This window comes from Blennius ocellaris, assembly GCF_963422515.1.
Source record: "Blennius ocellaris genome assembly, chromosome: 8".
NCBI lineage: Eukaryota > Metazoa > Chordata > Actinopteri > Blenniiformes > Blenniidae > Blennius > Blennius ocellaris.
The window spans coordinates 2,906,241-2,919,211 of NC_137657.1; the positions used below are offsets into that span (position 1 = coordinate 2,906,241).

The 12,971-nt window shown below is 42.8% G+C and overlaps 1 protein-coding gene across 2 annotated transcripts in view; it reads left to right on the forward strand.

The window, feature by feature from the left end:
- Window positions 1-12,971, forward strand: part of hace1 (HECT domain and ankyrin repeat containing E3 ubiquitin protein ligase 1) — a 110,617-nt gene that overhangs the window by 4,543 nt on the left and 93,103 nt on the right. For both annotated transcript variants that reach the window (XM_080501137.1, XM_080501138.1), the window contains exon 4: window positions 6,363-6,467. In XM_080501137.1, coding sequence (XP_080357263.1) covers window positions 6,363-6,467 — 105 coding nt within the window. The remainder of the gene's footprint in view (window positions 1-6,362; window positions 6,468-12,971) is intronic.

Consider the following 12,971-nt stretch of genomic DNA (forward strand, 5'->3'; position numbering starts at 1 on the left):
CTTTCCTTAACTCCTTGAGGAAGCCTCTTGACACCTTTCCTTAACTCCTTTAGGAAGCCTCCTGACACCTTTCCTTAACTCCTTGAGGAAGCCTCTTGACACCTTTCCTTAACTCCTTTAGGAAGCCTCCAAACACCTTTCCTTAACTCCTTTAGAAAGCCTCCTGACACCTTTCCTTAACTCCTTGAGGAAGCCTCTTGACACCTTTCCTTAACTCCTTTAGGAAGCCTCCAAACACCTTTCCTTAACTACTTTAGGAAGCCTCCTAACACCTTTCCTTAATTCCTTTAGGAAGCCTTCTAACACCTTTCCTTAACTCCTTTAGGAAGCCTCCAAACACCTTTCCTTAACTCCTTTAGAAAGCCTCCTGACACCTTTCCTTAACTCCTTGAGGAAGCCTCTTGACACCTTTCCTTAACTCCTTTAGGAAGCCTCCAAACACCTTTCCTTAACTACTTTAGGAAGCCTCCTAACACCTTTCCTTAACTACTTTAGGAAGCCTCCTAACTCCTTATCTTAACTCCTTTAGGCAGCCATCTAAGACCGTTTCTTAACAACGGTCAGTGCTAAAGAAACTGCTTGTTCACAGAGTGCTGTATCCACGCATGTTCATAGAAAGTTGAGTGGAAGGAAAAAGTGTGGTAGGAAAAGGTGCAGCAGCAAAACGGTCGACCAGAGTCTTGAGAGGATTGTCAAGCAAAATGCATTCAAGAATTTGGGGAGCTTCACAAGGAGTGGACTGAGGCTGGAGTCAACACATCAAGAGCCGCTCTGTACAGACCAATCCTAGACATGGGGGACAAATGTGGCATTCCTGGTGTCAAGCCACTCCTGAACAAGAGACTACGTCAGAAGCATCTTACCTGGGCTGTGGAGAAATAAACTGGGGTGTTGCTCAGTGGTCCAAAGTCCTTTTTTCACATGAAAGCAAATTTAGGAAATTTGGAAATCAAGGTCCCAGAGTCTGGAGGAAGAGTGGAGAGGCTCAGAATCCAGGTTCCTTGAAGTCAAGTGTGTTACTGTGCTTGATTGGCCAGCAAACTGGCCTAACCTGAACCCCAGAGAGAATCTCTGGGCTCTTGTTCAGAGGAAGGTGAAAGACACCAGACCAACAATGCAAATGACCTGAAGGCTGCTATCAAAACAACCTGGACCTCCATTATGTCTGAGCAGTGCCACAGGTTGATGGCTTCATGCCAGGCCACTAAGACGCAGTCATTCATGCAAAAGGAAGCCCAACCAAGTATTGAGTGCGGAGAAATTAACAGAATTTTCAGAAGCCTTGCATTATATTTTTAAATATTTTTTCATTCAGTATGTCAGAAAATTAGAATATTACATGAGATCAACTTTTGTAGTATTTGAATTCAGGGACACCGAATTTTGGGTTGTCATTATCTGTAAGCTTTATAGCTTCATCAACATTTCAAGAAATAAAGGCTTTAAATATTTCACTGTGCCATGAGCTATCTATATGGATTTAACTTTCTGAAATGAGTGACAAAAATATTGAACATTTTCATGATATTCAAATTTTTTGAGATGTACCTGTATGGTTTGGTTCACTATTTTCCCATTTTGACTGTTGACCGCAGTAAAAAAAAACAACCCCCCCCCCCCCCCCACAAAATGTAATTTTTTCCATCCATCTATTATCTGCCGCTTATCCGGTACCCGCGTCGCTGAGGCAGCAGTCTGCGCAGGGTTGCCCAGACTTCCCTCACCGCAGACACTTCCTCCATCCGAAATAGATGCCCGAGCCACCTCAGCTGGCTCCTCTCGATGTGGAGGAGCAGCGGCTCTACTCCCAGCTCCTCCCTGGTGACTGAGCTCCTCACCCTATCTCTAAGGGTGACTGAGCTCCTCACCCTATCTCTAAGGGTGACTGAGCTCCTCCCCCTATCTCTACGGGTACGCCCAGCCACCCTACAGAGGAAGCTCATTTCAGCCGCTTGTATCTGGGATTGCATTCGATCAGTCATGACCCATAGCTCATTACTATAGGTGAGGGTAGGAACGAAGATCGACCGGTAAATAGAGAGCTTCGTATTTTGGTTCAGCTCCTTCTTCACCAAGAGGGACCAATACAACGTCCGCAAAACTGCACCGATCCACCTGTCGATCTCACGCTCCATCTTCCCCCCCATTCATGAACAAGAGCCCGAGGTACTTGAACTCCACTTGGGTCAAGGGCACTCCACCGACTTGAAGTAGGCAAGCCACCTTTTTCCGGTTAAGAACCATGGTCTCAGATTCATTCCACCTACTTCACACTCAGCTACAAACTGCGCCAGTGCACGCTGAAGGTCCAGGTTTGATGAAGCCAACAGAACCACATCGTCTGCAAAAAGCAGATACGAGATCCTGTGGTCCCCAAACCAGACCCCCTCCAACCCCTGGCTGGGCCTAGAAATTCTGTCCATGTAGGTGATGAACAGAATCAGTGACAAAGGACAGCATTGTTGTATTTTTTGTACTTTTTTTTTTTTTCCTGTATCTTGTGTCACCTGCCTCGGGACAACAGATGGAAATGAGCATTTTAGCTATAATCTGTTTTTCAGATGTTTATTAATATGCACTGTCCCTATCAAATTAACTAATAAATAAATAAAGGGCCCCAGACGCAATACTCCCGGGACACTCCCCACAGGACATCCCCGAGGGATGCAGTTGAACGCCTTCTCCTGATCCACAAAACACATGTGGACTGGTTGGGTGTACTTCCATGAACCCTCAAGCGCCTGGTGGAGGGTATAGAGCTGTTCCAGTGTTCCACGACCAGGACAAAAACCGCATTGTTCCTCTTGGATCCGAGGTTCGACTAACTGCTAGATCCTCCTCTCCAGTACCCTGGAATAGACTTTCCCGGGGAGGCTGAGGTGTGTGATCCCCCTGTAGTTGGAACACAGCCTCTGATACCCCTTCTTAAAAAGAGGGACCAGCACCCTGGACTGCCAGTCAAGAGGTACTGTCCCCGCCCGCCACGCGATGTTGCAGAGGCGAGTCAGCCACAACAGTCCCTGCACATCCAGAGACTTAAGGAACTTTGGGTGAATCTCATCCACTCCCGGTGCCTTACCACCGAGGAGCTTCACAACAACCTCGGTGACTTCAGCTTGGGTAATGGACGAGTCCACCTCTGAGAACCCAGCCTCTGCTTCCTCAACGGAAGACGTGATGGTGGGATTGTGGAGGTCCTCGAAGTATTCCTTCCACCGCCCGACGACATCTCCAGTTGAGGTCAACAGCTCCCCAACTCCACTGTGAACAGTGTTGGTTAAGAACTGCTTCCTCTTCCTGAGGCGCCGGACATTTTGCCAGAATTTCCTCGGGGCCGACCAATAGTCCTCCTCCATGGCCTCCCTGAAATCCTCCCAGACCCGAGTTTTTGCCTGCAACACGGCCCGGGCTGTGGTTCGCTTGGCCTGCCGGTACCTGTCAGTTGTCTCGGGAGTCCTATGAGCTAACAACACCCGATAGAACTCCTTCAGCTTGACAGCATCCCTTACTTTCTGTTTCCACCACCGGGATCAGGGGGTGCCGCCACGACAGGCGGGATCAGTGTGAAGCTCTCCCGGAGGTGGGAGTTGAAGACTGCGTGACAGAGGGCTCGGCCAGGCATTCCCATCAGACATCCTGGTACAGTGCATCCAACTCCAAAGTCCATCATTGACCTCCGGCCTGTCCTTGTGCCACGTGCACTTATGGACACCCCTGTGCTCGAACATGGTGTTCGTTATGGATAAACTGTGACTAGCATAGAAGTCCAATAACAGAACACGACTTGGGTTCAGATCGGGGAGGCCGTTCTTCCCAATCACCCCCTTGCAAGTCTTGCTGTCATTGCCCACGTGAGCGTTGAAGTCCCCCAGTAGAACAATGGAGTCCCCAGTTGGAGCACTATCTGGCACCCCTCCCAGGGACTCCTACCTGAAGGCGTAGGGGGGTGAACTCCAACATATGGCTGCTGAGCTGTGGGGCAATAAGCAAGCCCATGCCAGCCCACTGCCTCTCACCATGAGCAACTCCAGAAAAGTGGAGTATCCAGCCCCTGTCGAGGAGCTGGGTTCCAGACTCCAAGCTGTGAGTGGAGGTGAGCCCAACTATATCTAGACGGTATCTCTCAACCGCCCATCCAAGCTCGGGCTCCTTCCTTCCCAGTGAGGTCATGTTCCATGTCCCGAAAACCAGATTCTGTGTCCGGGGATTGGGTCGTCGAGGCTCCCGCTGTCAACTGCTACCCAATCCACACTGCACTGACCTCTACGGTCGCCTCTGTGGGTGGTGAGGTCACAGGAGGCACTGGGTGAGATGTACATCGTTTTTATCCAGAAGAGGTAGTCTTCTCTAAATCCAAATTGAGTGTAGCGAGTAGGAATTTCCAATTTACCCAATCAAAGAGGAGATCGGGCCCATGTCGTCCCTTCTGGCTGAGCCTGGCTGGGTCTGGCGGGCAAGAGCCCGGCCACCATGCGCTCGCATACGAGCCCCTACCCCAGGCCTGGCTCCAGGGTGAGGCTCCAGCTGCGCCTTACTGGGCGATGTCTCTCCTCTCTTTCTGTGTTTTTCCATAGGGGTGTGTTGAACTTCTTTTAGTCTGACCCCTTACCCAGGACCTGTTTGCCTTGGGAGACCCTACTTGGGGGGGTCATAAAGCCCCCCGACAACATAGCTCTGAGGATCATTTGGGTACTCAAACTCCCCCACTACGATAAGTTAGCAGTTCAAGGGCAGATGTAATTTGTAGCTAATAAAGAGGTAACTAAAAAAAATAATTTTTAAAATCTGAAATTAGGTTTTGTTTTCTGAAGTGACCCAGAACACCAAAACCTATTTTAACCTTTAGAGAATATTCATGAATGATGCAATTAATGAAACAGTCAATGAAATAATGAAACACTGCAGTATTTCTATTTCTCCATGACTTTTAGAATTACTCGGGGGGGGGGGGGGGGGGGAACTGCTGGAGTCTGTAAGGGTTCATAATCATAATCAAGAAGGTACAAGACCAATAAAACATTTAAAAAATGCTTTAAAAATCAATTGTGAAACGCATAAGAAGTGAAAGCAGTGATTTTCAACCATCTTCTGGTCCTCTTCGACATCCAGTCCAGGAATAAATAGATTTTAGATCAGAGACAAAACTGTCAGTAATCAATGCAACTGGAAATGATAGCATCCGTCAGCATCTCTGTGTAAACCAGAGACAGTCGCTCCCTGAAATTAATAATAGAAGGGAATGATTATGGTGCTGCGGCTCTCAAGGTGCAGAGCTCCTCCACTGCACTCTCAGCTGCATAAGATATAGAATTTAGAAGCAGTTTTCCATTGTTTTCACGTTTTTCATCGTAACATCATTCTAACTTCACTTTCATGTCTTGTTTCGCGTTATAACCGGAGGCTGAGCCGCTGCGCAATGCAGTGTGAGGCTGCATTCATGGTTTAATGTGAAAGAGAACTTTAATCAGTGTGCGTTTATGTAGGTTTCCATTATAAACAGCTGTTGAGCTGCGTTCTGTCATTGTACACCTCTATTCCTCCTGATGTTGAAGCATTTGATTCAGACACGTACAGAAATAAAATGAAAGGAGCAGAAATTCATTTTGTAATGCCCACATGTTGAAAAATAAGCCCCAAGCTCATTCACGCATTTTTCTTCCTCTTGCTCTCTCTCTCTGTCCACTACGCGGCTCCGGACGGAGACGGACGTGAAAAAACACCAGTAGAGTGACGAGGAGACTCAATGTTTTCTGTCTCTTTTGTCTGCATGTGAGGTTCAGGCCAGACTCGATGCAGCGACCCAGAACAAACTGATGAATACAGTCCATCTCTTCGTTCTTCTATATGAGCGCTGATCGGCGAAATCAGTGATGTATCACGTTTTGGAGTGACGTAATGACGTGGCTCTTGCTTGACTCCCTTAACTGTGAAAAAAGAACCAGTTCTTTAGCAGTGCTCATTTAAAAACTGGCCCTGGCACCGGCCCTGAACTAGCTCCTGGTTCTTTCTGGTGGAAAAGCCCTATTTGATGAGTAGAATAAAGCAAAGGTCACAATCAAAAATAACGTTCAGGTTTTGTACCTTTTTCAGATGAAAATGTGTACAAACCATGTATAATTATAACAATGGTTCCTCTTTCTTTGATAAGCAATACCTGATCAACTCAAACACTAAAATGAAACAAGCTTAGACAATAACACAGATGTGTGTAGGGTTAAGACATCCTGATTAAGAGAGACAATTAAGTCACCTAAAGATCACATCTTTTATCTTTAGTAACCCTTTTTAAAGAAGGAAATAACAATGTTTGTTCGATGTGTTGTTGGTCAGCATTGTGTGACAAGTGTGTTGTGTCGGCGCAGCTGTGGATCAGTGGAGTGCCTCATTCTGCTCCTGAAGAGAGGAGCCAACCCAAACTACCAGGACATCTCAGGCTGCACGCCTCTGCACCTCGCTGCTAGGAACGGGTACGAGTATGACAAGTCTTGCCTTTAGTGCCGTCTGTGTGTTTCCAGGGGAAAGTACCTCTGCAGTTATCTCTTGTTCAGATCCAGTAACTCTGAATCATGTCTACACAATATAAACTATCACTGTGCACAGAGCAATCGCATAGTAGCTCCAGCAATCTCAGAGAAACAGACGTGCATGATCATAAAGAAGGACACGCACAATGTAGAGACACGCGTTTCTTTCTCTTCTGACATCTGCAGCAGAGATTGTTGCATTTTCATTTAAAGGTATAGATTCCCAAACTGTAAATCTAGCAGTGTTCACCTTGGTGAAAATGAAAAACCTTAGTTCACATTAAAAGGTTTGTACATGCTTGCATGTACAAACCTTTTAATATATCAGGGTTCCCGCGGGGTCTTAAAAAGGCTTAAACGTAAAGAATTTCCAAATCTGCATCTTTCTGATGTAAAAATGGCTGTGGCGTGTCCACTAGAGCGCACATGGCAGTGAGTGGGGTCTATCTACACACTGCCGTATGACGCCATGCACTTTCGCTCACTGACATGTGTATCGCTCATTCTTTAATCACACATAGCATGTTGGCCTGCTAGCGTGTGCACCTGAAACTGTTTAGCATGTTGCACATAGCACAGCTCTGAGTTACATGCTGCGGACAAATGAGTCTCTGGGACTTGCTCTACTCTGCTTCTGATTGGCTATTCTTGGCTGCTTTCTCTAATCTGATTGGTTAATGCCTATGTTTACCTGTCACATGAGGGATTATGAGCCAATCAGGCAGAGTATAGGAGTCATTACAAAGGGTTGACAACTTGTTAGGTTCAAAACCTGTAAGAATGAAAAGAGAGACAACCCCAGTATCGAGAGCAATAAAGAGTCAAAACAATAAGTCAGCTTGTACAAGGACAGAGAAATGAATTCACCTCAGGAGCTGAAGTTCACCGATCTGCCACGATCTTCATTTCTCTGCCCAGTTTTATTCAAAGTTAGAGTAGGCGGTTACATTTTCATACACAGACAAAGCAGGTTAACACTGGTTTCCAGGCCTGTGTGTGTGTGTGTGTGTGTGTGTGTGTGTGTGTGTGTGTGTGTGTGTGTGTGTGTGTGTGTGTGTGTGTGTGTGTGTGTGTGTGTGTGTGTGTGTGTGTGTGTGTGTGTGTGTGTGTGTGTGTGTGTGTGTGTGTGTGTGTGTGTGTGTGTGTGTGTGTGTGTGTGTGTGGTTACACTTCTATATGGTTCACACAGTTGAAGCAGGAGTCTCAGATAAGATGTCCCCCGGCCCAGAGGCCAGAGACCTTGAAGAGTCTCAGAGTGGTACAGTTTCAATAATACAAAGACTCGTGCCCTTGCAGGTGTGAACCAGTGAACAGTGGTTATAATAGACATGCATGAAACAACGATAACTTACAAAATGTTAATTCCCATTATATCAAGTACTAATAATAAACATAAAGTACAAATTTACCTAACATTCCCTCCCGTTTATCGTTGATGAATGCCAAAATTTACTCTGTCACATGCTGCAACTTTTATTGTCAGATTTTCTACAACATGGTCATTTTCATAGCATCTTCATCATTTACACTCAGCAGAGGAATCATCATCAAGCAACAAATCACCATTCCAAAAGTTACCCATAATCTAAGTGAGTATCTCAACATCTGCAGCTGAGGTCATTGAACTGTCTGCCATGAATTATGTCAAAAGGCGTTAGTCCGGTTTCACCGCTTGGCATAATTCTCATACTCATTAACTAAAATTTGAATGGTTCAAGCACAACACATTGTCATATGCTGACAATGAGACAATGTCTGAAAAGAAATAAAAAATCAAAAGTCCCTCCTATCTAAGGCATCTGTTCCTGCCTCCACAATTATTTTCCCTAAAAATTTTAATTTAAATGCAACCTAAGTATTTTTTTTTTTCTCTTAAGCAGTTATTGAAACTTAATTTATTAACATTAAACAATTTAAGGTGATCTTGTTGGCGGTGCAGCAACATCAGATCAGGATCCACCTGCAACATCTCACATCAGATTAGACAGTTCGATAATTTTATTAATGATCAACCACCAAAGAAATACTGACTTTAAACTTCATTACTGATATTAGAATTTATTCTATGTGCTCCTTATTATCAAATTTCTTTTTGACGATTATCTTTTAACTCTCATCATGTTTTTTATTGCTTTTATATATAATTATTGCCATTCCCCCTTTTATAAAAGAAATAGAAAACATTATCTATTTATTGCCATTCCCCCGAAATAGAAAACATTAAATAATCTTTTACCTTTAATTCAACATTACTTTTAATTTAAAGTATTTTCCATTTATCTCCTATTTTATATCATTATAAAACACCTAAGAGCATCTCTAGTTGGGTCACTGTGCTCCTCCTGTTCTCCTCTGTCAGCGTCTCTCATGAGAACTGTCCTGGACAAAACATCGTCTCGTGAGAAGGTCATGTTTCCACCTCGTGCTCCTCGTCTGTGGTGTTTCTGATGTCTCACAACAATCTCTGCAGAGAACCCACGGTCTGTCCTGAACTTCTTATCAGGCAGGTGGTGTTCTCTTTGTACCACAAACAACGTCTGAGTCTGATGAGGGACTGGACAACGATGGTCAAGAGGACAAGAGGCTGAGGTGACAGTCCGAGGATGCATCAAAAGGTTTAATTATCATCATTAGAATTCAAAGGGAATGGCTTTGCCCGTCGCATTAGTTTGACTTTTAACAGGTAAAGAACCGTAAGACTAGCTATTTTCATATCTCCTGGTTGGTTCATTTATTGGTTTATTAACTTTGTTCATACACTTTTTCTTGTAGAAAGTTGAATCACTAAATTTGGAGTTTGAAAGTATTGCCTTGGTGGTGGTCTGTTTAAATTGCATCTGATGGTTTATTATTTGGACCTTTATTTCAGTTCTTTGATATTAATTGTTATGAGACCCACAGGATCTCTTTCTGAAACTTTTACTCCTAGTAAGTAAGTAAGTAAGTAAAATTTATTTATTAAGCACTTTTCACAGATAAAAACCACAAAGTGCTGTACAGGAGAAAAGGTAAAAACAACAATATAAAATGTATATACATGTGTAAAATTTAAGTGACACTAGTGAAAAAATACCCATCAACCAAAAGCTCTCCTAAATAAACATGTTTTCAAATCCTTTTTAAACGAGACGACAGAGTCTGCCAGGTAGACAGTATTAACTAGAACCTGTCCTGTTAGTTCTTTTAACTAAACCTGCTGGTTGGAAGTGATAACTTTAATTTAATTTAATTTAATCAATTTATATTAACCATGTTTCTTTTCATTTATTTTACTTGTTAGATTAAATCTACATCAGTTAAAAACACTATTCTAGAAAAATGGCTGGTAGTGTGTTTGATCTGGTTTGGTTTCTTTCGCTGTGTTGAGGCGGTTCCCACAGGAACCACACTAAGGCAAAAAGCATTATTGCGATTGCTACGACGGTTAGGGTCCGGAGGACCACACAACCGTTTGACTTTGTCATTACTGCTCAGTTCGGCTTCCGCTAAGTCACTTCACGGCTTGTAATGGTTCTTCTGCTGACTTTCAGGTCTACCCAGGCTCTAAACGTCTGAATCCACCCTATTATCAGTCTTTTGCTCGTTAGGTGGGGTCGGAGACTCAGCAGTGATGACTTTTTACAATGTGATAAATGTATCTAAGTTTGCCTTTCTGCTATTTTGAATATGTTTCCACTAAACCAGCTCTTCATGGACAAAAGCACGACGATTTTTTTATTTTATTTTATTTTGTTCCTAAATTTTCTGATACCTTCTATGTGAATTTGTTTACCGAATGGCTTCCATTATCGCTGTAAATTGTTTTTGCTATTCCGTATGTTGGGATTATAATTTTTGCAAAGTGCTTTTGCTAATGTTCCAGTATCTGGATGTTATGTTGGAAATAGTTCTATCCATTTAGAAAATGCATCTATTATCACTATTCTGGTTTTGGAAATTTACCTCCTTTTTAGTTTTCTGTTTTATACAGATTATACATACTGCTCAAAAATTATTATTTTTTTATTATAATTTTTTATTTATTAGTGTACCATCCCTCCTGTTGAGGCATGGCGAAGCCCATGGCTCATTATTGCTGCTTATTTATATAGTGATTTTGGGAGTAGGTTTTCCTTCTGGTCAGAAATAGATACTCTCTTTCTGCTATGCTACATTTTTTTTTTTTTTTATTATTAATTAATTAATTCATTCATTTTTTATTCTATTTTTCTATTCCAATATTGTTTTTCTGTTTTGGAACCGGGTTTTGCATATCTACATTTAATACTTCTTCATCTACTCCTGTATTCCGAAGATAAATATCTCGCTCTTGGTTTAATTTTACCACTTCTTTGGCTGGTTAATCTGCAAATACATTGCTTTTTGACATTTGAACCATCTGTGTTCTTTTTATATGATCTATAAATATTGTTAAATCTGATTTTGTTAAACGCACCTTTTAAATCTGGTCAAGGATGTACGTTTTTGGTAGACAGTCAAACTGTCATGTCTGGCATGATAAGATAGTTTGTTTTGAAGTAATATCACAGACACTGTGTGCAGTACTTTCAACGTTAGTGGGTGAAACAGCACCAATGAAGCCTGCAGTGCTCCACAGAGGCTGCTCCTCCCACCTCCTTGTACATACAGAGGCAGTGCATGTGATTTGGGGTAAATGTTTTCAAGTGATTAGAAATCCGTTTATGATGTGTGTCTTCCCTCCTGTTGAGACATGAGATCTTCCATGTCCCGTTATAGCAGCACATCATCAACTATCCAGATTATGCCTGATAATCATTATTTTGTTTATGCAAAGGTAACAATCTATTATCTTAAGAAATTGAGAATAATTTTATTAAATTTTATGTTCGTCATTACGTTGAGAGTTTCCATGTTTGTAGTCCAATCTAGCGCCTCCACAGCCTCTCATTCCTCCACCAGCAACGTCTGGTAGAAGCAGAATGGGATCGGAGCTGTGGATTTGTGTTTTCATTCAAATTCCTTGGTCTCCATAACAGCTGTTTGATAAGGAGGAGCTCTGCTTCATGCATATACACCCAAAGTATTTGTTCAAGGATTCCTTTATTTCATCCATTTATTTTATTCAGTTAATTTAGCAATTTTATTTATAGATCTATTATTTATAGATTTTTTAAATTTAAATTCCAAATAACTTGATAAGTTTATTTCCTCACTAAACACACTAAAGTAGTCCCGAACCAATTTTAGTGTTCATCTTCCAGTCTTTTTGAATCGATCATTGACACATTACCGTTTTTTTTTTTCTTTTGCAAGTGCGATCTCATGGAGAGAAAATGTCTCATGGACCCGCTACTTCCTCCTTGAAAGACAAGCTTCTAGGGCAAACCTGTTGTTCACTCCGGTCTTCCACTAGGTGTTCTATCACAGGAGTAAGAGCAGTTTTAGATTCTCCCACAATTTCACCTTATGAGTCAGCAATAAGAGATTACTTTTACTCCCCAGATAGAGCTCAGTTGTCACCGTTAACCGATCGTCTGGGTTTCGAAAATAATTTCTCTTCATACACACAGTCCTTTGGTCAGTCACAGTCACTCGAGTACTCTTTGTTTCTATTTATATAGCGCTTACCCGCGGACAACTTATTTCGTGGGCGCTTACTCGCGGACATTTATTTCTATAGCGCTTACTCGCGGACAATTATTTCTATAGCGCTTACTCGCGGACAATTATTTCTATAGCGCTTACCCGCGGACGTCTTTATTTCGTGGGCGCTTACTCGCGGACAACTATTTCTATAGCGCTTACCCGCGGACAACTATTTCGTGGGCGCTTACTCGCGGACAATTATTTCATCTGGATATTAAGTCTTGCCTAAAATGATTGGGTTAATCAAGTACCTGTTCCTCCGATTATAATTTAATTTTATCTCCAGTCGTTTAATTTTCTGTACCTTCACTACACCAGCTTCACTAAATATCCAGTGAATATTAGGATCAATATTCATTCACTCTTGTCGTCAGTCTAGTCATCACTTACTCTCTCTGGGTTGTCCTCGGATCCCGTCAAGCCCGCCTCTGGCAGGAAGTTCTGGACCTACGTCAGCTGGCCTGCTAGGTAATGGTAACCTGCAGGTCTTAGTTTTTCACAAAGGACCTGGTCCTTTGCCGTGCACGTAAACAGCCGTCCGTTTGAACTCCCTCCAGGGAACGGGTTATGTTGGGATCCGGCTCGAAGGACCAATTGTTAGGTTCAAAACCTGTAAGAATGAAAAGAGAGACAACCCCAGTATCGAGAGCAATAAAGAGTCAAAACAATAAGTCAGCTTGTACAAGGACAGAGAAATGAATTCACCTCAGGAGCTGAAGTTCACCGATCTGCCACGATCTTCATTTCTCTGCCCAGTTTTATTCAAAGTTAGAGTAGGCGGTTACATTTTCATACACAGACAAAGCAGGTTAACACTGGTTTCCAGGCCTGTGTGTGTGT